At 43.2% G+C, this 25,215-nt stretch overlaps 3 protein-coding genes across 4 annotated transcripts; all 3 read right to left on the bottom strand.

Annotated features, from left to right (window-relative positions):
- Positions 1–796: 796 nt before the first annotated feature.
- Positions 797–8,817, bottom strand: LOC120447146 (galactosylgalactosylxylosylprotein 3-beta-glucuronosyltransferase S). 2 transcript variants are annotated; one of them, XM_039628592.2, is made up of 5 exons: positions 7,713–8,817; positions 2,510–2,782; positions 2,183–2,445; positions 1,645–1,996; positions 797–1,586 (listed from the first exon to the last, which is right to left on the bottom strand). In XM_039628592.2, the coding sequence occupies exons 1-5, from the start codon at positions 8,257–8,259 to the stop codon at positions 1,525–1,527; spliced, it is 1,497 nt and encodes a 498-aa protein (XP_039484526.1). In that variant the 5' UTR covers positions 8,260–8,817; the 3' UTR covers positions 797–1,524. The 2 variants fall into 2 exon arrangements, with proteins under 2 accessions (XP_039484526.1, XP_039484535.1); XM_039628601.1 differs by having other exon boundaries at positions 7,944–8,816.
- A 978-nt stretch (positions 8,818–9,795) lies between these two features.
- Positions 9,796–12,580, bottom strand: LOC120447158 (thioredoxin-2). Its single transcript, XM_039628613.2, has 3 exons — positions 12,396–12,580; positions 10,387–10,533; positions 9,796–10,330 (listed from the first exon to the last, which is right to left on the bottom strand). Exons 1-3 carry the CDS (start codon positions 12,417–12,419, stop codon positions 10,181–10,183), a joined length of 321 nt encoding a protein of 106 aa, XP_039484547.1. The 5' UTR covers positions 12,420–12,580; the 3' UTR covers positions 9,796–10,180.
- Positions 12,581–13,335: 755 nt separating this feature from the next.
- LOC120454168 (transcription factor glial cells missing 2) lies at positions 13,336–17,378 on the bottom strand. Its single transcript, XM_039639241.1, has 4 exons — positions 17,259–17,378; positions 14,669–15,410; positions 14,514–14,604; positions 13,336–14,428 (listed from the first exon to the last, which is right to left on the bottom strand). The coding sequence occupies exons 1-4, from the start codon at positions 17,267–17,269 to the stop codon at positions 13,452–13,454; spliced, it is 1,821 nt and encodes a 606-aa protein (XP_039495175.1). The 5' UTR covers positions 17,270–17,378; the 3' UTR covers positions 13,336–13,451.
- Positions 17,379–25,215: the final 7,837 nt, after the last annotated feature.

The following is a 25,215-nucleotide window of genomic DNA, read 5'->3' as shown; positions in this document are numbered from 1 at the left end:
TAATGGCTGCCAACCGTGCAGCGTGACACTTTAAAGCAATTTTCCTGCCAAACAAATTTCCGGTGAAGCGCACAAAAGTTACCCGTCCCGACTATTTATTTGCCCCCAATTGCGAAGGAACTCTGAGGAACTCCGAAGGAGACCCATTCACACGTAGCACACAACTCCCATTTCTCGTCCTGCAGCGAAACTTTGCCTCATAACTTCGCATTGAGGAAGATGCATATGCAACACGTTCGTGCCACTCCCGGCTGCAATGACTCAGGTACCCAGTTGCCAGAATCTGGAGCATGGATGTGCAGCTCCAGACTTGAGAGACACTGACTGAAAAAGTCTCTAAATCAATACCATCATTTACCAACAGTTTTATAACTTATAAGATATCAGTTTAATAATTTCCTGTTAGTTGTTCGACTTATTTATTCCTAGCAAGTACTGATAATATTGTAGGGTATGGAAGGGTCTAAGCTGCGTCGTGCAGTACAAGTAGAAGTTTCCACTTTTTCTTGACTCTTCGACTTTTCCACATAGCACGGACTGCTATGGAACATTCAAAGTGAACTACTGCAAAGTAAAACATGACTTAGGAAGAGGAATGAACTCGGAATGGAGATGATGCAAACGACAAGGAAACGTATAGTTAATTGAAAAGTATTGTTTGCTTTTTGTATCATACCATTCACCTACTACTTCTTCTACAAGAAAAAGCGAATGCTGCAGATACATTGTTGTCAATCCATTTTCAAACACCGTACCGAACCGTACACTAAGTCCAATATTAAGTACTCGTAAAATAATTCATTCTATTGGAGAAAGCTTTATAAAACTAGCATTTATTTCTTTTACATTACGACTCACTATCTTATTGACTGATTTACAGAGGATACATTAAGCTTACATTAAAAAGGACACAGGTCTTCCTAACATATTGCCCATTGCTCTTGAGGGAATTCGATCATTTCCGATAAGTCTAAATAATTTATACCAAGCATAATGATATGTGTTTAATGTTGCTATGTTGCAAGTCGATGAGGTGATGAACAACGTTAAAAATACTCCCTAAGGGCTTGGTCAAAAATCCATTTAGACCGAAGCCTTTGTTTTGCTTAGCAAATTAGAAAGTACAATAAGCGAGTAATAGACATTCCTAGCTGCTTTTACAACCTACTGTCAGCGATTATGATATATATTTAAATAAGTGCTATCTTTGTGGCCGTCCCTGTGTTTCCTATCTTGCTATCACGAACAAACTTATCTATAACTAATTAACAATACATGCATAATTTATGAACTTTTCATTATGATGAGAACATAGAACAGGGAAGCTGCACCCACGCAACTAGTTGTAAAAAAAATATAGAATTGTGCAGTACGAAAACGACTGATAACTAGAACAGGAAATTTCCATGGAATTTCAGCGAGCAGTGGATTCGAGATTAGTTTTGTTTCAGAATTATTATACATTTAGCTCTATAAGTCTATGAGTATTATTCGGGCTCTTCTTCGTATATTGGAACCTGGAACTCAGCTAAGAATTTTGGAGTGCGGCTTCTCCTTGCCATTTTTGCTGATCAGTGCATCGCGTCCTACAAAAGATGTAAAATGTTATACAAATTGTTTAACTCTGATTCGATTATAGCGCACCTTCACTTTCCGTTGTACTGGCCACGCCCATTAGTTTAAGATTATGAAGCAGGGCGCCCAGGTTAGAGCGATCGTCCAAGTATTTGCTCTCCAAGCGAACCATTCCGAGCTTCTTTGACTTAGTCTGTGTGTGCCAGACCAGAATTTCGGTGCAGTTATTGCCCCGCGGCTCTATCAGATTCATTTGCAGGCCGATGCTGCGCAGAAAGAGATCCTCTTCGTAGCCAGGCTTGTATGGCATATTTACATATGGATACTGTGACATATACTCCAAACTCACGGCAAAACCAGCCATGTCAACGGGCCAGCGTCGACCGGCCACCCAGGAGTCCAGGAAGGCCACAACTTTGCCCTAAAAAACCGAAAGATAAGATTAAGATTTTTCAAGATAGACAAGTCGAAATAAACCAAATACGAACTGAATAATCAGTGAGATGGCACGCGATAAATCGGCCTACATAATTCATATTTTATATTACAGATAGTTTCGGCACTATCGTTCGAATTATTTGTTTGGCTGATAATATGATAATCTTACTTTGCGCACAACTGGCCCGCTGACTCCATAATCAGCTATGAGACCTACAGGAAACATGGAAACCCGTTGCGTTTTCCGGATTTCTGAGAACAGGCGCAGGTCGTAGGTGTTGTCGTCGTCTCCGAAGTATAGTATTCCATTGGTGAGATTGTGCTGCCGCAGCCACTGCAAGGCTGCCCTGCGATTTGCCACACCCCGCGGCGCTGGCTTCTCATTCCGGAATTTGCTGGGCATCGGGCTCACCATGTGGGTGAAGGGAATACCTGTGAATACCAATGTTAAATTATTCAAATCGAATCTCTTACACACTCTCCTATACACACTTACCAAATCGATAGAGCAGCGTGTCCATGAAGCCATTGCACTTCTCCTGATCATCGGCCACCAGCCAGTGCAATCGCGGCACATGGAGCAGCGTGTGTGCCAGCCGGGTTAGCTCTGGGATCTGCTCCCTCCGCGGATACGTTGGGGTAACAAAGTATATCACGGGCAACTGGCCGTACTCGGATTGCGGTTTATCCTGCATGAACTGTCGCCGATCCTCGTAACTTTCGCTGCAAATGTGAACGGTTTCGTTCAGTGGCCGGAAATTCATACCATCTGTGGGTGAGCAAAACGAGAGTTATGCGGTTAGACGGGGTCAATTGATTTTCATTATGATTGCCGCCCGGAGACGTGGATTTGATGAATTAATCAGAATTCTCAATTACTTAAATAGCCCAACTCATTGACCTCTGGCCCCAGTTGAGGCAGCCAGCCACAGCTACGTGACGTAGTGGCGAGATCACAATCGGCCGCTTCAAAGTGATGGAAAATAATCTGTGCGCTGTGTCTTAATATCTGAAAATGTGTTAATCAGGTTTTCTCAAATGCCGCGGAACGAAGCATTCACTGTAGCTGGTCTGAAGTTGTTTGAATAAAGCTTAAGAGCCTACAAATGTTTGTTCTGTGCACACATTTCAAAGATCATACGATCGAAGATATCTTCGAGCTAATTAGCTAATGGGTTAATACGTGCTAAAAATCTTTCGCTTCGTATCTAGCTTTATTGTGTTCGGATCGATTGCGTGTGCCAGTGCTATTAGAGAACCATCTCATTTATCCAGAACGAAAGTGAAAAGCACAAAAAGCAATTGGAGCAACTTTTGGGGGGGGGAAGACCCATTACCGATTTATATGACTGATAGCCGGAAACAAACAATAAGAGGGGAATAAATTCCCAGTCGGGACCCCAAAGGCCCCAATATAAATGGAAATATAAAGGGGCTGGCGAAAGTGTTTCCTAATAAGTTATTTAGTATTGACAAAGCCAACACAACCCAATCGAAATGCAGCCCCACACAAAGGCGGCGAGTTCGATCAACCCCAATCGAAATCATAATGGTTTGCGGGTATTCCAGATGACGAATACTATTAATGCTCGTTGATATACCGAACGATAGTGAGGGGGCTGCCTCCCCCAGTACATCCGATAGCTCAGGTACTTATTGATGGGGTGCCACAGCAATCTGACATACAGCTCGTTGGCTGATTGTGGCCCATATCTAGATGGTGAGGAACCGTGAACGCAGCCCGATTACACTCTATTGAGAATTCCCCAGACACCTGATCCACGGCTCGGTGTGAGTCACAAATTGTTTTACTGCCCGCCCTTATCATATTCATTCACTCTTTTGTTGCACACTCAAAACAAGAGATCGAATACTGGCGAAACCTGGCAAGCATAGTGCTGAATAAAGGAATGACTTTTACAGCAAAGCTCCATTCGCATTCCCAATCTGTTATGCTGATATCTGCAACTGCAAATCAAATTATGCAATCAAATCGACTGTTTCTTTTTCTTGATTGAAATTTAAGCAGGGTTCTTGAGAAGATACGACAAGTAGTTCAGGCTATATGAGTAATAGAGCGGTATCTGTGATATGATAACAAAGAAAGAAGTACCTGTGGCCTAGATTAAGAACGTGGATAGAAGTAAGGTGCATCGTGTGCCACCAGCGATATAAGTTCTTATCAGGTATTTAACCAACTAATTATATAATCAGATGCAATACTATCTATCCCAATATGCGTACATACATACATGGCTCACAACGGTCTTCAACGGTCTGTAAAAGCTGAACAAAAAATTTTATCAACAAAATTTAAACGCAACATAATTCTTTTATGTTTCAAGATATTATTTATTAACTTATTTTATTTTTAATTATTTTGGTAGTATTTTTTTATGAAATAATGAAAATGCACCTCTAAACAATGCCACAGCTTATTTCAACCAGTTTGTTACTAATGTTATATTTTCTTATGCTTAAAACTATTAAATTTTTTTTAATATTTTGTGTGACCTCCCTTGTTGTCAACCACCATTTTAAGCCCTTTCGGCATCGAATGAGTTGTGGGGTGATTTTAGCCCATTCCTCTACTAAAGCTACTTTTAGGTCAGATTTATTGGAAATTAGGCGTTTCCGAACGTTTGTATCCAAAATTTCCCACAAATTCTCTGTAACATTCATGTCTGGCGACTGTGCTCGGGTTACACTACATGGGGACAATTCCACACTAGCCAGGTTAGCACAATGCCAGACTTATGTTTTGGGTCATTGTCTTGATAGAACCGAAAATTGTCCCGTAGGCAAAGTTTTTCTGCACTATCCAATAAATTTAACTTCAAAATATCGAGGAAATGAATTTTATTAATCGTTGTTTCAATAAATTCGAGCTTCCCAACTCCAGCTGCCTACATACAGGCCCAAACATGACGCTGCCACCGCCGTGCTTGACTGTAGCTTTTTAATTTTTGGCTTGCAGCTCTGTATTTGGCTTTCGCCACACTTATGATGCTTTATCTGAGCCAAAAATATTGAACTTGGACTCATCAGCGAATATAACTGTGTTCCAAAAAGCTGAATCCATTTTTAAATGCTTTTTAGCACTTATAAATGGTTTCATCCGGGCAATTCTACCATTTAAATTGTTTCCGGGTGGGAAGACTTTCCTAACTCTGCTTCTATTTCGTTGGCAATTTTTGGAGCCGATAATCTAAGATTTTCCCGTATTTCCTGATTAAAAGTTTTTTTTGGGATCATTCCTTCCCTTGTCGTGCGTTCTATTTTCTGGGACGAAACTATAAATGATGCTTTGGACTGTAGAATCACTAAGAGAAACCATTGCTGCAATTTTCCTGCGCGAATGTCAATTTTTAAAATGTTTTAATACAAGCTCCCGCTGTTCTAAAGTTGTATGGGTATATTGCCAAACGATTTTTTTTAGCACGATCTTTGGCAGAAAATTGTCCAAAATCAATCTTGACTGCATAGAAAATATTAGGGCAAAGGGTATAGACAAAAAAAACCGCTAGCTTGCGAAGTAACGAAAAATTGCAAAGCTTTAAAGCAGCTGGTTGAAATAAGGTGTGGCATTGTTTTGAGGTGCATTTTCATTATTAATTCTTTAAAAAATACTACCAAAATAATTAAAAATAAAATAAGTTAGTAAATAATATCTTGAAACATACAAGAAATATGTTGCGTTTAAATTTTGTTGATAAATTTTTTTGTTCAGATTTTACAGACCGTTGAAGTTTCAGATGGACGCTGGTTGAAATAAGCTGTGAGCCACTGACCAAATATTTTGTTGCTTCTTATCTTGAAGCGTTTCTAGAGAAATTCGTATGTTATCTCGAGAACCAATTTCATTAATGAATGTAGCTGGAAGTAAAACAACTTTTTATAGCCAATCTCAGATTCCAAGTCGAAGTAAAAGAAAGAAACCGTTTTTATTTAGCTGGCGTTACGGTAATCTTCCCCTGTAAATTGCAGGCCACAAGCCAATATAATTGAACTTAAATGTTTATTGGACATGTGTGTTTAGTTCTACTGAATTGGCTTTCACGCCATGCATTTCAAATTACACGGAATTCACGAGTGTATGGCGGCAATTCACAGATTGTAAATATTTGTGTAGACAATTCGATGGCAATTTGGCACGGTAGCATGCCTCAAGATGCATATTCCAATGTGCTTGGGGGCCACCCACTCGCAATTCGAGCAACAATAGCTGGTGGAAAAGCAGTGGGGAGCAGTGACAGAAGCACTCGACCGACACGCGCAATTGAAAAGATACTAAAATCGACTCGAAACAGATGAGCAGCTGAGCTGAATTTGCATTGCACGGTAGCTAGACGAATTATAAATATATTCATCTTTCAGGTGCGCCGAATATTATATGATACAACAAAAGCGATTGCCAGATCTACAGACCCCCCGTTCCCCCAGTTATACAAGATGTTGATAAGACGCTGGCGATGTGTGAATTATACTCATGAAATGCGAGGCAAAAAACTGCTAAAAGCTTTTTCTTTTCGTAGAGCTAGCTGAGCATTGCGAAATCTAGAATCGAGAATCTAGAACCTAGAAAATTGTGGGGAAATGTGCAATTACACAATTGGTGCCACTCAAATGGCGCACTTGATTTTTATTTTCTTGCCCAAATCAACCGCAGATCACATGTTCGTAGATGAAGAATATTAATCAGATCATTCATTAATCGCTAAATCGAATGTTAATACATGTTAGCCTTGAATCTAGATACTTGTATTTTCGTTCTGCAAATCCAGCTGAGTTTCGGCAAGCTAATTAAAAATATATCACAAAACAAACAACAAACTTATATTGAACAAAATACAATATAGGTTTAAAGTTGCCCCATGGCCAAAACAGATTAACCCTTTAATGGGCCATCCAATGAAAATGCCAAGTAAACTGGAAAATTTGACCTTGTTTCCGGCTTTCGCTCATTGCAATAAAAAGCGGCCAGCAGGCGAATCGATGTAATTGCCGTTGCAGGCGTGGGTGGTTGGCTACTTTCATATGTACCTAATGGATGTATACATCGCGTTTGGCGAAGACAATAGTTATCAAATAGATCCAATTACGGTTAAATAATAAAAAAGCCAGCTGACTAACCAGCAGCCAGCCAAAGTTCCAATGGAAAAAGCGACGTGCCGACGCGTTTTATGCGATAATAACCGCATCCAATAACTCAGAAGTGGAGTGGTGCTGTGTCACAGCGACTCATGCTTTGATTTGATATGTGGCAATATAAATGATAAAAATGTATGTGTAAATTATAATTTTGTATAAAGAAAGAACGATATATTTTCTGTGTACAATGTGGTCTTTTATGTACTGTTTCAAACGTTTCATCTGCGCTATGTTCTTATCATCTTACGCCTCAGTTCCTATGCAAACTCTCGTTGAAATTTAAGTTTGTTTTAAAATCTCACTTTGTTTAGTTAAATACTAAACTAACTAGGTAACTTTTTTTTTTCAATTCAAACAAACGTAGCTTGTGCACTAAAGTGCACCACAAATCGTAGGGTGACCTGAGCTTTGATTGGCAGCGGGCCAAAACGGAAAGTGAAAGTGGTTGCAGAGCGGCCAATTTACTTTCGGCCAACAGTCGTGCAAAAGCACCAACTGCATTGGCCTTGCATCTGTGGGATGAACTCTAGTGTGGCAGCGTGACTCACGGATCATGGGCTTGAAACGATGCCATTTTCGGATATGTATCTGCTGGGACCTTTGCTCTTCTATCTTGAAATTCCACTTATAATCGTCAATTTCTTGCGTTCTATGACTAAGGTTCCCCTGGAACTCCTCTTCGTCTGCAGCCCGATCTTCCCCCTCGGGTTCGTCGTGTCGAGTATATCTCAACAGCCAGTCTGCCGGTCGGGTTTCCATTAGCGGGCTCCACTGCTTACCTATTCCATGGTGAGATAGCTCCTCCGAGTCCTCGGCGCCACCGCCCAGTCCCAAGGCGAGGCGAGTGTCCGCGCTGAGGGTGAGGTAGCAGAAGGCGACGAAGAACAGTGCCCCGGCCGCCAGGGGCACTAGGCAGCGCCTCCTGGCCACGCCCCCCTTCCTGACCATGGCATGTGCTGGATGCGCGGTTGTGGTGGCGGAGGTGGCGCAGGCGGTGCAGCTGCGTGAGTTGCTCTGGTGGTGCCGCCGCTCGATGTCCTCGTTATCCTCGTCGGAAGTCTGCGGCTCGAGTGCCTGGTAGTGGGCACTAGACATGTTTTAAAAAATATTTTGGATTTCGATGGTGCAGGCGGCTGCTTCAGCTGGGGTGGTGGTGGTGTTGGTATTGGTGGTGCACTTGGTGTTGATGGTGGGGGACGAGGTGGAGCTGCCGCGGCATTCCCCGTCCATTTGTGGTGAGCCGGGCGTACCTCCTGGTTTTCGCAATCGTATTATACAACTTTCTAGCAGCGACCTACCGAAAATTATGCAAATTGCCCCGACATCTCTGCACTTTTGGCTGCTCCCCGTGCTCCGATTTTGCTGCGATTTATTTCCGTGCGCGCCGCCGTTTGCTAAATAAAAAACCGTTCAAAGGCTAACTTTTGGCCGCTGCACAGCCGCGAATTACGGAATCGGAAGCACTCAAAGACGGGCCGTCACACTCAAAAATCACAGAAAATGTTGCTTATTTCTTTTTGACCAATACCCGTGCCCGCGCGCGTCGCACCGTCGCTCTCTGTCTGTCACTCGCTCTCTCGCGTTTAATGTTTTGCCCACCGCTGCGATTTTCGGGTATGTTGTTGTCACCGTGAGTTTGACACTACTACTGAGAAAAAGTCGGGCGAATTTGGAGAGCACCCACCACCAACACAGCTGACGCAGGGTTGCATGCGGTTCGGGTCCCCGCTAAGCCAAGTGCCGCTGGTGCCTGCAAGCCCAACTAACGGTTTATTTTGAAATGCTTAAAATAATTGAATTAGTTTCCTAATTAAGCATTTCAATTAGTTTTCAAATGATGCAATTATACTAGTTTCCTAATTAAGCATTTCAATTAGTTTTCAAATGATGCAATTATAATAGTTTCCTAACTAAGCAATAAAATAGTTTCCTAATTAAGCAATTAATTAAGTTTCTTAATTAAGCAACTAAATAAGTTTCTTAATTAAGCAATAAAATTAGTTTCTTAATTAAGCAATTCAATTAGTTTCCTAAACAATTAGTTTCTTAGTTAGGGATTATCCATTTATTTTAATGCATAATTTGGACCTTTAAATTTTAATGATTTTAATAAATTTCAAATAAATCCACTATTTACCTCTTTTTCATTTTCAAATGAGTTCTCATTTATTTATTTAACTGACAAATAATGCCTGAGAGCATTTTATGTTTCCGAACACGAACTAAATTAAATATAAATTATTAAATACTATTATTTGAATATACAATTTGTGTTCTAATTCCGTTGTATATAAACATATTATATTTTGAGATTACTCAAATTTTGTTATGACAGTTAAAGAGAGCCTTCTCGAAAATGAAATTTCGAAGTGAGTTTCAATTCGGTTTGCTGTAGATCTCGATTCGGAAATGGCCATTTTGAGCACGCACTTTATGTGCCCTGCAATTTGTTGCCTTATCTTATCTAATCGGCAGCTCAGCGATTTTAATCGTTAGTACTTTACCATAACGATGTTTGTCTGCTTGTTGGCTACTGATATTTGACTTGGCTTTCATTTCGCAAATTTATTTGCCATTTCTAGACCCCAACTCGATCCAATTCCCCTTTCAGAATTTTGCAAAACAATGTGGTTGGTTACAAACGGCGAGTGTGTAATACATTTATTGTTTAGCGTATTCTCTTGGACAACTGGCTACAATTGCATTTTTAAATGTTTTTCATACAAAAATGAACAATCTTTGTGTGATTTATTGATTTTGTTAACAAAGCAAATATTACGATTAAAAGCCACTTAGTTTCTCACGTTTGTTTGCTGTTCCAGCTGCTGCCACTGCCGACCTCCACCTCCTGGCCAACTGCACTGCAGCTCCAGGTGTTTCTGGACAAGGCGGAGCAGCAGGAGCAGGCGGAATGGAGCAAAACCCTGCACTTATGGAATTAATTAATTAACTAAATGTTATGAAGAGAACTCATAGGTGGATCAGGGGGACGGCCAGACGTCTATGCGCTGCCCACTTAGATGTTGGCCTTGATGACATCCTCCAAACGCTGTGCGTTGGCACCGGCGAACTCCTCGACCTTGACGCCGTTCTTGAGGAACACAAAGGTGGGCATGCTGGAGATGTTGTATTCCATTGCAATGTCTTCGCAGTCGTCCACATCGACCTGGAGGAGAAGTGCAATTAGTAAGGATTTCGATCAACATAGTGATAAGCCTTTACCTTCAGGACGACGACGGTGTCGGCGTACTGCGTGGAGAGCTCAGCCAGCTTGGGCGAGATCATCTTGCAGGGTCCGCACCAGGTGGCGAAGAAGTCCAGCACCACCAGCTTGCCGGATGCCTTGGTCAGCTGTCCATTAAGGTCGGCCTGCAAGTGAAAATGTCAACTATTACTATCTCTGAGTAGTATCATCACACATTAGCGCTATTAAACTCCCACTCCCGAGACACGTTACGTTACTCTTTCCCTTCAGCAGGTGTGTTCATGTTTTCAAACTTTATGACTCCAGATTGTGGTGTATTAATCCGTGGCTATTGTAGATATGCATGTAGTAAGGGAGTAGGGGAATGCCCCGCCACTATCTCAAACATGTGCGCGATAAGGCGGTGCTCTGCTGACACAAAGTTGTCAGACATCCCCAAAGTTGCCAAGTTGTAATCAGCCGCAGTAATCGCCGATTGGCGGGTTCAATATGTGTGACTCGTATACTTGTGAAATCGGGTCAATTTCATTTTAGTTGCTATATTGCACCCACTCTGGGCGAGAAATCAATATTTAAAGAATTTTCCAAATTATATGTGTATATATGCCGAAAGGTGTGGCGGTGGCGGTCGTGGGCAGTAGTTCCAGCCCCTTTCGTCCACCCATTTCCCAGCCCGTGACACGTTTTCCCAATGACCTTTAATTAATTGCTGGCGATGCCAATCGCAGAACACATGCGAGCACAGAGCTCTAATGAAATTGACGGGTTCACGTGGAATGGGCAACCGGTTTGGAGGAATTTGCATAAGGCATTCAAGAAATTTAACTTGATACTCAATCTTCCATATTACAGATTTTGATCAGGCTTAGATCATTGCCATTCAACATGTGATGATTAATCTGGAAACGGTGATGATGTTGGTACTCGATGACTATTGGCCACTATTCAATTCAAAGATGACTCAAAATTCAAAAAACCCCGTGACAGTGACTATTTCAATAATTTTGCTAATGTTTTAATATTGTTTCATTTTCTATTAAATAAGGTTTTTAGTTTTGTAAATGCTCATTGTGGTTTGGTTTGCTGTATAAAACTAAGGCTGTCTATATTTCAATAATTTTGCTTATGTTTTAATTTGGTTTCTTTTTGTATTAGATAAGGTTTTTGTTAATTCCTTATGTACTCTTTGATTTTTGAACTCATTGTTGTGTGGTTTGCTGTATAAAAATCAAGACCACAAGAGGGCAACATTTGATAGTGTTTGAGTGTATTTACATACAAATAAAAGCGAATATGGTGAAATGAAATAGAGTGGAATGCTTTCACGATTCACTTTCCTATACTTCCTGACGTAAGATTTGCATTTATGAAATGGAACCGGTTTTATTCGCCCCGCCAAATGGCGTCATTTTCCTGCCTTTGGATTGCCGCGCATGGCGCGCAACTTCCGAGTGGAAAGCACACCCTGTATTATGGCCACTTTTCGAATATTTCTAACCAACAAACCAGGCCTCGACCACGATAATGAATTGCAAACTCACGCCAGTCGCACAAACACACATATGTATGTATGTATGATATGTGAATATGTGGATTCTATAGTACGTATATCTCTTGGCACTGTGTCCGATTAGCTCGCTCGGGCAAGAATATTTCAATTTCAAAATTTCCGTTTCCGTTGAGACCAAAACTGAGACCGAGACCCGTTTTGCGGTCCATGGGATGGATGATATCATTATCATTGCGCTATGCCATTCCATTTGATTCGAACTTTCTCGTCTGCCAGCAGCTTTCTCGCTCCTCTCGAATGCCAGCGAACGTGAGTTCCTTCTATTCGCGGGCGAGCGTATGGCGAAAAGCGTACCAAATTCCATCATTCAGTGCGAGTGGGTAATTGGAATGCCGCTTCCAATGCCATATTTTCGGTCGAATAACTGAATTTCAATGGGTCAAAGGGCACGCGCTATCGGGTTACCCAATAGATGACGACGAATGTGGCTGCATAGTTCCGGTTGAAGTGACTCACCTTATCTTTAATCTGGTACACCATGTTGACTAAGATGCGAAGCGGAGACGGAACCGGTAGAAATGTAAATGTACAAAAGTTATTTAATTAGCACTCGGGCAGCTCTATGTAGCACAGCTAAATTTTTCACGACACTGAGCGCGTCGCAGTTGCTTTTATAGATTATTTTCTCACGCGTACGCTGAATGTTCTCACCCTCGCTCTATTTGCATATGCGTGTGTGCGTTTGGTGGAGGTGAATTTCGAATCGATTGACCGATTGGCTTTTAAAGTAAAAGTACCCTCAATGCAATAGTTATCGCCGATAGCTAGGCGATCACTGCTATTTATAAAGTGAAACCTTATAAGCATGGGATAGTGATAGTAATTATATGTCAAATTGAAAATTCTTCCTAGAATCCTTTTGCCTTTGATCGAGACGGAGTGTTTTGCTAAACAATCATTCCCTACCCTTAAAATACTTAAATGTTATTAATACAAGTCTAGTATTCTGTTGGTGAGTTTATGGTAAAGCCACTCAGTAGTAGTTCAGTGTGTTACCGATAGGGGGCTCTTAAAAACTGTTAGTACCAAATAATACGGGAGGAAATTTTGCTAATTTTTTTTTGGTTATATATATTGTTTTCGGCAATCTAAAAATGAATCCTTCGTATTTAAATATATCTTATTTTCAATTGATTTTAAACTACAAAAAGCGCTGTGTTATTGTTAAGAATCTGCTTATCTACAGTATCTTACATGAATGTTACCAACATTTTTTGACAGTGCGACATCTATCTCAGCTTTCTAAAACCACACCTTGAAAACCGTTAAAAATTGTTTATATTTAAATTGATTCCCAACAAGAAGACATATTTACAGAGATCAATTAAATACTTTTACTTTTAGAAATCAACACTTTACATAATTTATTTGCCGAGAAAACAATTGGTAAACCGTTTAATACTACACGTACAGATGGAAATTAAGATTTCACCACTATGTTTAACACTATGTTACTATGCTTAGCTATCAACTATGAGTAATCCTCCGGTGTCCGGATTGGTTAAGTACTATTCAATGGGTGACCGATGGGGCGAGGGCTGTGCCTGCCGCCGGGTGGTGCAAGTGGTGGTGGTGGTGATGGTGGTACGTCAGCGTGGGCGGTGGCGGCGGAGGCGGTGGATGGCCAGGGGGCGGGGCCACTGCCGGCACAGTGGCTCCTCCGGCTGCGGCAAATCCACCTGCTGCCGCCATTTGTTGCTCATAGCTGGTGTAGTGATCGTAGTAGCCGCCGTATCCGGCTTCCAGGCCATTTCCGGTTGCCGTATTTCCGGGTGTCGTGGTAGTTCCGGTGTCAAAGTAGCTGACCCCATTGTAGCCACTACCGCTCTCGTAGTAGTGATGACCCGCTGCCTGATTTCCGCCGTACTGTTGGTGGTGGTTCTGCTGCTGGTGGTGGTGCGACTGCATCTCGTACTCCGCCTTGGGACTGTAGTAGTAATCGTAGTTATCCTCCACATACGGCTGCGTCTCCACGGTGGCGTTGTACTTTATGGTGGGTCCCGGTTCGGCCTTGCAGCTGATCTCCTCCCGACCACCACCATCACCACCCAAATGCTTGATCTGCGAGTAGTTGATGAACTCCGGCTCCGGAGTGGCCAGTTGCGGGCTGGAATCGTAGGCAACTCCCTGGCACTGGGTGTGTCCATGGACGGGCACACCCATGGCAAAGCTGTTTCCGCTGGAGGATTGCTGGTATGCGGCCAGTTCGGAAATGGTGCAGGTGTACGGCAAACTGGGAGATTTGCTGGGCGCCGCCGTTGCCGCCGCCGGAGTTGCGTGGTAGATGGGATAGTTGTAGGTGATGTGCTGGTGGTTGACCGTGAAAACATTGGCTGCAGTTTCGCAGGGCGCCGAGGACTCGGATCCACTCAGTGGCCAGGAATTGGCGCCGTAATTCGCGGCTTGTGACAACTGGTGGCTCCTCGCCGCGGTGCTTTCATCCAGGTAGCTGCAGGTGCAGTGGCTGTAACCGGCGCACTTGCCACAGGCTACAAATTATAAAAAGTAATTTTTAAATAATTATATTGGAATGCTTTCTTTTTGAGAATTGAATTTGATTCAATTGATTCTTACCATTGTATTGATATATATCCAATGCGGAGTGAGCCAAAGGATTGCTGGCAGCAGGACGCTTGAGCACCTTGCTCATCAGACTGTGTTGTTGCTGCTGTCAGGAGAGGATGGGTAAGATATAGTTCGCGGGGAAAAGCCTTTCTATATAGACTCACCTTCGCCTGCTTGACCAGACCCGCAATGACCGACTTCTTGGCGGCAGATCCATTGGCGGACTTTCCGCCCAGCGGCACTCGGCCAAAGGCCCTCTTGGAAACGCTGGAGTTCTTTGGATCCGGACGCAGGTGATCGTGCACTCCCTTGGCCTGGAAGAAGATGGCATTGCCGGAGTGGCGCCAGAAGTGGGTGACCGGATAGCCGCAGTGGCCGCGACACGGCTTAATCTCCAGCCTACCGCCACGACAACTTTTGTTGGGACACGCCTTGCCCTCCTGCTTGCGCCGCGCCTTGTCGCAAATGGCGGGGCGCAGATTGATCTTGGATCCGTTGGGCAGGCTGCAGTGCTGGGAGCAGACCAGGACGCCCAGGCAGCTCTTCTTCAGAATGTTCACGTTGTGGTTGTTCGTGTTGCGCATGGCCCAGCCGGAGATGTGCTTCTTGGCCTCCTCGTTGTGCAGCGAATAGATGTGCCTCACATGTCCATCACTCCACTCGTTGAACTCGTCGAACTCCTGGTCGGGCACATGCGGCACAATGGCATCGTTGATGTCCCACTCCCGTTTGCCCTTGCCCGTCGACGACGACGGCATGGTCATGGAGCCACCCGCCTGCTGCTGACCAGCACTGGAATGGGGACCCTGATTCGGATCCTGACTTTGGAGCTGGGCGAACTGGGTGAACTGAGAATGGTCGGGCTGCTGTGTGAGGAGTTGCTGCGTCTTGAAGCTGTAGCCATTTCTGTAGAGGAGCGCGGATAGGTATCATTTTATATTCATTATAAAGGGTACCAACAATTCCAGTATTATTGATAATATTATTTAATAATCAAGAAAATCAATACAACATTTAAACAAGGTATCTTGCAGGAAAGCTTAAAACTGTCCCATTAACTTAAGTCAAATTATTTTATTTCTCATTTGCACAAAGTAAATACATCTCTGCCTTCTTGGATCTAATTACTGTGAGTCAGAGCTTTACCTTCATTGAAGATATGTACACTAAAACTCTTTATTTTGAGTAGTAACTTCGTAACTTTAAGTGATCCATTTAACTGTGACTTTATCGCTAAAGCCTAAGCATCGTTTAAGGAAAAGAAATCCTAACTTAATAGCGCCCTAAAATGTTTCGTAGGGAGTCATTCCAGCTGAAGCCAATCAAATGGAACGTTTGTCAGGTTTATGAGCGTCATGAAACGCATGGGTATTTAGGCCCAGTTTAGAGGGCTGGTACCGTTACCCCCACATCTTCTGCAGTGGGTAATCCAAGCTGGCCAGAATCGAGCTGGTAATTCGAGCGCCAGTTGAGGAGGCGGATAAGCATATTAAACCGACACTCCAATGGTGAGTCAGCTGGGAATCGCTAGACTCGCTGGAGGGCCTCCGTCGAGATTCTCCATGTGTGGGAGTTATTAGAGACTCGCTCTGCAATTAGCAATAAATTTGTCTTCCATCGATTTCGAATAGATCGAACCGCCTCGGTCCCCTGAGCGTTTTTATGTGTACTTGGAAGTCAGCAGGTTGCGCAGGGCCACATACCAAATACCTGTGCCGGGGATCACCTGGTGGTGGTCTTTGGGTTGCCCCGATTGACCGATTGAACCTGTTCGTCGTGGTTAGTGGCTCGCTTTGTTTTGGGTCCGTAAATTGACTGCTCGACACTTCGGGGCGCTCGTTAGTCGCGCTTATCTGATGCTGATAGCGTCTCACTTCGTTCGAGATCTGTATTTTCGGGTCTCTCCCTCTGTCCAGGGCTCATAATAAGTTTGTCACCTAGAAAATATGTCTCTATAAATCGAAGGGACTGGGGGGGAAGCATTATCATCATTCGGCTCTTTGACCCTTTCACTCGAGCGCCGCTCCGCCTACGACTGTGTGTGGTCCGCCAGTTTCCGAGACGCGAGATCCCCCTTCCGAAATCCGAAATCTGAAATCTGAATTCTGAAATCCAACATCCAAAATACGAGTCACACCCCGCGGCTCTTTGGAGCGGGGATTGGACTGGTCTGGAGCGGAGTGCCATTAACTAAGCTGTGGAACGCGCTCAGCGTGATAATAAAGCGTTTGAAGTCATTTACATTTTCCCTGACCTCCCCCGCTGCCTCTTTAGCGTTTGATTTGTGGCCCATTCCTCATCCCAGATTGATCTGAGGTGTTTGGTAGCTCAACACTTACGCAGATGCTTGGCAAAGTTTTGATTGGGAATAATTTGAAACATTTGCACTGAGGGGTTTTTAATTCTTCAGAAGCCCTATGTCTTCAGTTTAGAGAACGAATTAACTTTGAAACCAGTTTTTATTTAGCTAAATGAAGTACATTTTAAAGAAGTTTGAAACTAATTTTAAACATAGCAGCATAATATCCTTTATATATGTAAATAGGTTTTTAATAAAAAATTCGAAATTTTAAATTTGTGGCATTTTTCAAACCTTCTGCTATGGAAAAAACTTATAACCCCTATTAAAAGTATTGAATGTTCAGCAAATGAATAAACTTTTACGGGATTTTTAGCTATAACTGATATTAAATGGCAATCAATTTTATAAGATACATTTGAATATCTCCACAAAAGGGATTAATTAGAACTTACATAACAACCATATTCCAATTGAAGCAGCTTCTTTAATCCAGGTGTTCGGCAGTCGAATTAAAAGTATCCAATAAAAGGTAAACCGCTCTTAAATGAGTTTTCCGCGATTCGCAAGCCCGGCGCACAGGCAACACTCGAGCATTGTAATCCAATTAGGCGGCACTTGTATCCACTGGGCACTTGTATCTCGCGGATAGCCGTCGCTAGATGAAGCTCCTCGGAACGAAACGGATCGGATTGGATTGGATTGAACTGAACGGAATTGCGCACGCGACGCCGACGATGGGAAACAAACGTGAGAATGACGACCTTTTCGCTGGACCTCGAAAACAACCTGCAGGGCGGGATGTGCGCGCGTATCTGGCAGATACGAAAAACAAAAGAGCAGCAGCGGCAGCAGCAGCAGCAGACAAAAACAAACTTCAGCAAGCGAGTAGAGTAGTGCCAAGTTTTGTCAACAAAAGGAATGGTATTATGGCTCTGGCTCCACCTACAAAAACCAACAAAATACCAGAAAGTGGGCAGAGGAGCGGGGGAAAGCGGGGGAAAAGCGGGGAAAGCGACGATACAGCGACGAGCCACCCGCATAATTTGGCAAAAAACTCCACGCAGCTGGCAGAGTGGTAATACGTATCCGTCAGATACATTGCCTTCCAGGCAGTCTCACTTGCCTCCACTTCCAGTCCGGTTCATTCTCGCCTCCGATTGGTCGGATAAACACGCACACATAGACAACGGGCGATTTCTCTCTCTTTCCAGAGAGCGATTTTGAAGTTCCGGCGATGGAGGAATTTCTGTGGCGGGTTGGAGGGGTGGGGGGTGTCTACATACTCGATAAGCATCACAGAAATTTAATTACTTATTATGCCGCTTATCAGTCCCCATTGTTCTGCTTAACTCTGTTTAAGGATATGCCAACAAAAAGCAGTGGAAACCTTTGGCAGAGCATATAGATATTCAAGGGTTTATCGTTTGGAATGTTCGGCAGATTAGGGGGATGATTAATGGACTGGCTAATGCCGATCTATGCCGCTTAATAAGTATTGTACATTAAACATTCCGATAACTGAGCATGAGTGCGTTTTAGTTAAATCACATTTATGTATAAATATTTGTGGTGTTTCATAGGTATCTTTAGAAAGGAACTGCATTAAATACACAAATTGAATCAATAGAGCTAAAGGAAGTTAAAGTACAAAAAAAAAATAAAAATGAAAAAGCTAGAATTATCCCAAAAATTAAATACGTAAATATGTTTAAAGAAGTTTATGTATTATTGTTTAAATTACAAAAATATGTTACTGCTTTTGGCTCAATTAGTAAATATCTACCATGTTTCTACTGATAAAAAGGTATGTTCTTCCCCCAAACACATCAACTTTTCTCTGCCTATTGGCCAAATAAATTATTTTTCTAGATGCCACAACATGAGAATACACAAGTGGCAACAATATCAGGGTCAGATCAGCCAGAGGGTGAACTTTTTGGGGGGATGGGGGAGTATTGCTGAGTCTAATGCTTGCTGCGTCTTTTGTTTTCACCTGATCAGCCCGCATCGCCATTTGGGCCAAAGTTACAGGGCACAAAAAATAAAATACAATTTATGCGTCCACTTGGCAGCACACACACACACATAAACACACACAAAAAAAACATTTACAATTAACAGACCAAGAAGAGCAATTTAACAGGGAGAGCAAAAGAAATGGAGGAGCAAATAGGCGTTAAAGTGAAAATTGAAAATGCCGTTGACAGGAAATGTAAATGGTAACAAAAGTGGCAGCGACCACCGGTGGCAACTGTTGCTCTGCCCCTGCTCATCCACTGTGACCCGTAATTAAAAAGTGGTAGGAGGGGGAGGAGGAGGGGATTGGGCCCCTGCAACTCTGGCCAGATATATACGGGATTGGGCCCGAAGACGCGTAACTACGCGGACGACCTGGAAATGGCTGCTGCTGCTATTGCTGCTGTTGTCGCTTTAACGCTCCACAGCAAATGATACGGGTGACAAATACATTTACCATATACTCGTAGAGTACCATAAAGTGGTAGAAAATGCACAATTTCACAACTAGCTAAACAGTTTATGCCCAGTATCTATCTCGATACGGCTTATCGTTGAGTTTGCGCTGTGGCAGCTGCTTTTGGGTATTCGCAATTAATTGCTTAACATTACTTTATAAGCCTGGCTAGGGATAGTTTAATGTAGGCACACACACACCACACACACACACACCTGGTGTGGTCCCACCTCAAAGTCATGGATCCAGAGTCACGCTGAGATCGTAGCGATCTCTAATGAGCGCGTGCTCCGAGAGCGCCAAGCTCCAGCTGTTCCAAGAAGGGCCTGTCATTGTGCTCCAAGATATTTCCAAAAGTTCGTTATTTGGCGCATCAAATTAATCATCGATCTGTTAAAATAAATAAAAACTGGTGTAATGGATTTTCAAGCTTTCGACTCAAAAATATTAATAATTAATTTGCTCCGCAGCACCAAGAGAAACTATTGAAGTTGTGCACACTTTGGAAAAACTATTGAAAAAACCAACTGAAATATTAGATATGTATTATTTAGGAAAAAGCTCTAGAGATGCGTTTTGGCTATTCTAATTAAGAAAAATCTTCTACACATGCGTTGATATTGATGACCCCTATGGTGTACAGCAGATAGATATTTGATTGTTGACACATTCCCCCAAATTGTTTCTCCGACTGTAGCCGAATCTCGGACCACAGTGAAGTGTGACTTTGTGGCACCCAGCAAAGACAAAGACCGAAGGCAATTTTTCCATTTACGCAATTAATTGGCCGTCACGCTGGGAGGTCCGCTAATAGACCAACTCCGAGAGCCAGACCCTAGAGCAAAGCTCATCGGATTAATGTTTTGCCTATTGACTGATTGATATCCACTCACATCACCCACAAAAAATCCAGCACAACAACAATAACGCGAACAAGAGGAATTGATTTTTAAAGTTTTTCGGAAATTTTGACAAATGTCTGGGGAGCCCTCGCCGTGTTAGGCCAATGCTAATGGCCCTCTTCGTGGTCGTGGTCGTGGTCGCCTAAATGAGCTCGATTAGAACCCAATTACAAGGGTGGATGGCTTCGATGGCCCCAAGACTTTCCATCTACCCGGCCGAATTACTTTTGATCGTAAAATTATGACCCATAAATTTAATTTTATGACTTCTTTCGCCTAACAGAACCATCAAAAAGCCACAAAAACAAAAACCCATGGTTCGGCGCATGAAGAAAACGAAGCAGATATCAAAAGTAGCGAGTACCGGATTGTGGACTGTGGTGCATTGTTTGGCAGGTAAGGTGGCAATATTACGCCGATCGCAGGTTGTAATTTTCGCACCGGAGGTGCTTAAAGACCCTGCCATTTACTCATCACCCAAATTACCCGAAATCGCATCGCTGCCGCAGTTGCGCTGTCCTACACTTTAATCAGCTAAATGGACTGTTGAAAATTCGGCACATTCGCGGCGTAATCAACCCAGAGCACTTGGCTCCCGACATCGTCGGCCTCCGTCCTGCGACTTCCTCCAAACTTATTGTTTGCATAATGAGCTTGGGGCGGGATCCCATTCCGGACCTAATGTGCTTTGCTCATGAGCAGCTTGATTGGGGCACGGCCCATGCAGTACCTTAGTTGGCATGTCAAGGAACTCGACCCTCATAATGGAATCGAAGATGGAATTCGTGGATACACAAATGGGGTGTTTCCATTTGCAGTTAGATGCCTGGGGCCCTTGGCGGTTCTTGTGTTCCAAAAGTGTGTATTGATATTGTTGATTTTTAAATGAAGCCTTATGAAACGTATAGGTTAATCTTAAATAGGGCCATTGCTATCATTGCAATGGTGAAATTCATGGTGCTACCAATTTAAGCCTAGTTTCAATGATAAATGCTTTGAAAAGTATAGATTAGATTAATCTACTCAGATACGATCTTTGTTAATCTAAAACCGCTCTTCTTAAAGGGAACATGATCAGGTATTCTTAAAACCGCCTTTTTGCCCTTCTTCTCGACTTGATGTGACCAAACTTCTTATCTAAAGCGCATAAATTAAAAGCCAGTGCTTCTGTGTTCCTGATAATGCGATAAGATAAGCCCCAACTAACTGGGAGGTTAGTTAAGCCAGCTTAACTGGATTGCTGAATTCGATTTCGATTTCGTTTAGCAAACTAGAACTTGGCTGCAGCAGATGGCCTACAATTGCGAACTGAGAAATCTCTGACCAACATCCCGCATGTGGCTGTAATCAAGTCATCCCAAGCCCATGCCAACCCATCCCGTCTAGAACCCAGATCCCAGATTCCCGATCCCAGACCCAAAAACCAGACGACAGCGGCACGCACGACTTGACCTGCCTCAAGAGCAGCTGGACGGGATTGGGGATTGAGGATCGGGTGACGGGAAATGGGAAACGGAGATCGGAGACGCCACAAAGTGAACGGTGCGCATAACCGTTTAAGTTAATTACGATTATGATTACGATTACGATTATGATTATGATTATGACATGGGCTTGAGCCTGCGATTGAGCTTCAGATTGAGCCTAACTTATCAGGCCATCAAGGGGGGATTATAGAAATGAAAAGTGCTGCGTGCAGTCGGCGGAATCAGAATATTGATATTCAATTAGTGTAACTGGATAACAGGTGGTACGGCTAACAGAACGAAGCGGCTCAGAACGAACCAAAGTAAATAATAACAACAATTAATTTGGTTTCGAAAATTATGGGCGTGTGGATGCAGGGCACGTAGATGGAATGGGAATGGGGATCAGGATGAGGATGGCGATGGCGATGGCACGGGTTAACTTCAGTTAACTTCAGTTGGATGCCCACTCCAACACACTCGGCACTTTTCAAGCAGACCACGAAGAGGAAGTGGCTAAGACTGCGGCAAGCCGCCACTGCAACAGCTGCACTTCTTGTGGCCCAGAGTTATGCTGGTCCTTCGCTCCCTTACTCCATCATCTTCCCATTCCCTCTGCCGCTTCAGTTGCTCCGACTAGACGACACTTGGAGATTTAAATGCCTTGCGGGCACTGGGTCTTCGACGCCAGCACGTGCTCAGCATTCAGTTTCATTTACAGCGCGAGCCTCGAAAAGGTGCAAACTAGAAGATACAAAACGAGAAACTCCCACGATCATTTGGGCATCCGATGCGAGTCGGCCCACTCGAGATTGATGCATTGATCCCACCCCATGATGATCGATCATTCTACCGGCTGGGATTTGCCCCTAAAGTCCAAACAAAGCCACTGACAATTGCCTTTGACAGTTTTTACCGTTTCCCTCGATTGCTGTTTATGTCGCGCCGATTATTTTCATTTCCATGCGCCTCTTTTTGCATATGCGGATTCGGATTCGGATTCTGGGACTCGGCATTCAGGGGAGTGATTGATATCAGTCAGTCAGTCAGCCAGTCCTTCAGTCAATCAGCTCATCAGTAGGGGCAGCTGTTTTGGCAGGCAGTGCTGCCTAATGGATATTTAAATGGCATTGTTCGCAGATATTGTTAGAGAAAAGTTGGAAAAAACGCAAATATATACCCAAAAATTTTTCAAATAAAATATTACATTTTGTCGTGCTTAAAAATATAGCTGATTATTAGAAATAAATGCCTTGGTATATGAACTTTTTTAACTGTATGTAGTAAAATTAAGTTCTTCTTATTACTCACTTTAGCTTACATGAAAAGGTTAAGTATCTACAGACTATAGATGTACCTAAACACCTTTTTTCGAATAAAAAATCATATATATTTAATTTTGCCATGTACACCATTATAGATTCTTTTTTGTCTCATTGGCCGGACCATAACTAACAAACGGTTCGATGCACTTTATTTCTTTTCCCTTCCCGCATTTGCGATTTCAACTTTGTCGCGTGCCTGAAGCGGATGGAGCCCATCAGAAACATAAAAACCACCTAAACAAATCCCACTAATTAACAACAGAATCGCGGGCGTATTATCGCATTCAAATTAGCAGCGGACACACCAGGCAAATAACAATAGTCGAATGTCCTATGCCAACCAAAAATGCGTAGCGAAATATTTTGGCAATTTTTATGTGGAATTTGTGGGCCCAAAAACGGTAGGTAAACAACACAAACAGCAGAACAATGAGAAGAGCAGCAACCACCGCGATTTTGTGGCCCATAAATAACTCGAATCATTTGGCCCAGAACGACCTCGTCAGCAGGACACTCGAAAACTGCAACTGCAACCATGGCAAACGTTTCATTAGTCAAAGGACATTTTCCGGTGGGGTGGAGGGGATGTGAGGGGAGGGTTGGCCCGATGAATAGAACCACTCCCAAAAACAGAAAACAGAATTCGATGCTAATTTCGGGCTAATAAATTATACCTTTTGACAGTCATGTTCGCCAATATCAACCATCGAATTCCTCACTGATTGCCATCGGTGTTTTCCATATTGATTGCTATCTCAAATCTCTAGTTTTCCAGGTATCATAAAGCAAAGCCCACACACAACTCACTTGGCTAAATGTTTGGTAATTAAATCAGAGTGCAAATTAAGAGTCGAACATTTTTATAAGGAAAATCCCACAAAATCACCACGGGTCGTCCAAGGAACTCTGCAGGAGTTACAAGACCCGAGGGCAATTGCACACTTTACACTTCACACCTCGAAACGCCACAACTCACACTTCGCCCGAGGAAGCCCCAGAACCTGGTCCATGACCCAGACGCATCCTGTGGCGCATGGCAAGACATCATCGTCGTCTTGTTGTTTGCTGTTTGCTGTTTGGTGTCATTAGCGTCGGGCAGTCGGAGGCGTCTGTCCTGGCTGGGGATTGGCTGCCACCTGCCGGGCCCGTGCCTCGGCTGACGTTACAATTACCTGGTAATGCGAGGCACGATGACGACGAGCACAGAATCAGCAAACAACACCCAAGGAGCCGAGGAGCCGAGGAGATGTCACCTCTACGTGAGCAGAGCCAGAGGGAATCCTCTTCAGCTGCACGTCATCAATTTTCCGTTTCCAACTCGAGTAACTTGTGGTCTTCAAGAGTGTTGAGCCCCTGCGGTCAACATTTTATTAAAATATATATAAACCACAGAAAGATATTTTAGGTATGCACTACTATGTATACGTTAAATCAGTAAAAAAAAGGAGAACGTTTTAAAGAAATAATAATAAATCGAAATATACTGTTTCGATCTTTAATATCAACCCCATCTTGAAAGACGCATTGTTGAGTTACATTATTTATAGATACTTATAAACCCTGATAAGTTTGAGCATACTCTATGGGAACCCTTAAGTTTCCTTTAATCAAATTGTAATAGCTGCCCAGCGAAGTATTTGGTTCCCATTGAAGATCGTAGCATATTTATTGGATTACTTTGTCAAAGAGTGGAAGACAAAGCATTTTCACACTGCCCCTGGGCAGTGTCCCTTGGCCAGAAGCAGCTACCAGTGCCCCTTCCCTTCCAGAGACCAATATAAATCCAATTAGCACGCCTTTGTCTGATCTAGAACACACAGTACTCACAGTACAGAAAGGAGGAAAAGGCGAGTGAAGGATCGGAAGAAAGGAAGCGAGGAAGCGAGCGGATCGAAAGGAAGACGAGCACAATGGATCTCTTAACACACTTCATCAGTTTCGGGTTCTCGGCGAGATCTCAGGGGTTCCTGCTCCGGCACATCCCGAGGGATGTGCCCTCGCCAAAGTTTATGACTTGCGCACCTTTTGTGCTCACCATTAAACGCCATTAGCGGGCATTTAAGGATCGCTTTTCGGCTCTAATTTTTTTGTTGTTTTGGAAAAGGTCGAGGCCGAGGTTAAGTCGTCGGGGTTAGCAGGGTGTTCCGGCGCACACCTAATCTAATAAGCCGCAAGCACGCAAACAAGTTCACGTGGGAACTAACCAAACTGGAGCGGGCCAAGAACCAATCCAGGAGATACTG

Source organism: Drosophila santomea, chromosome 2L, assembly GCF_016746245.2.
Source record: "Drosophila santomea strain STO CAGO 1482 chromosome 2L, Prin_Dsan_1.1, whole genome shotgun sequence".
Lineage (NCBI taxonomy): Eukaryota > Metazoa > Arthropoda > Insecta > Diptera > Drosophilidae > Drosophila > Drosophila santomea.
The sequence above is the reverse complement of the archived record's forward strand: the minus strand, read 5'-3'. Positions and strand labels throughout refer to the sequence as shown.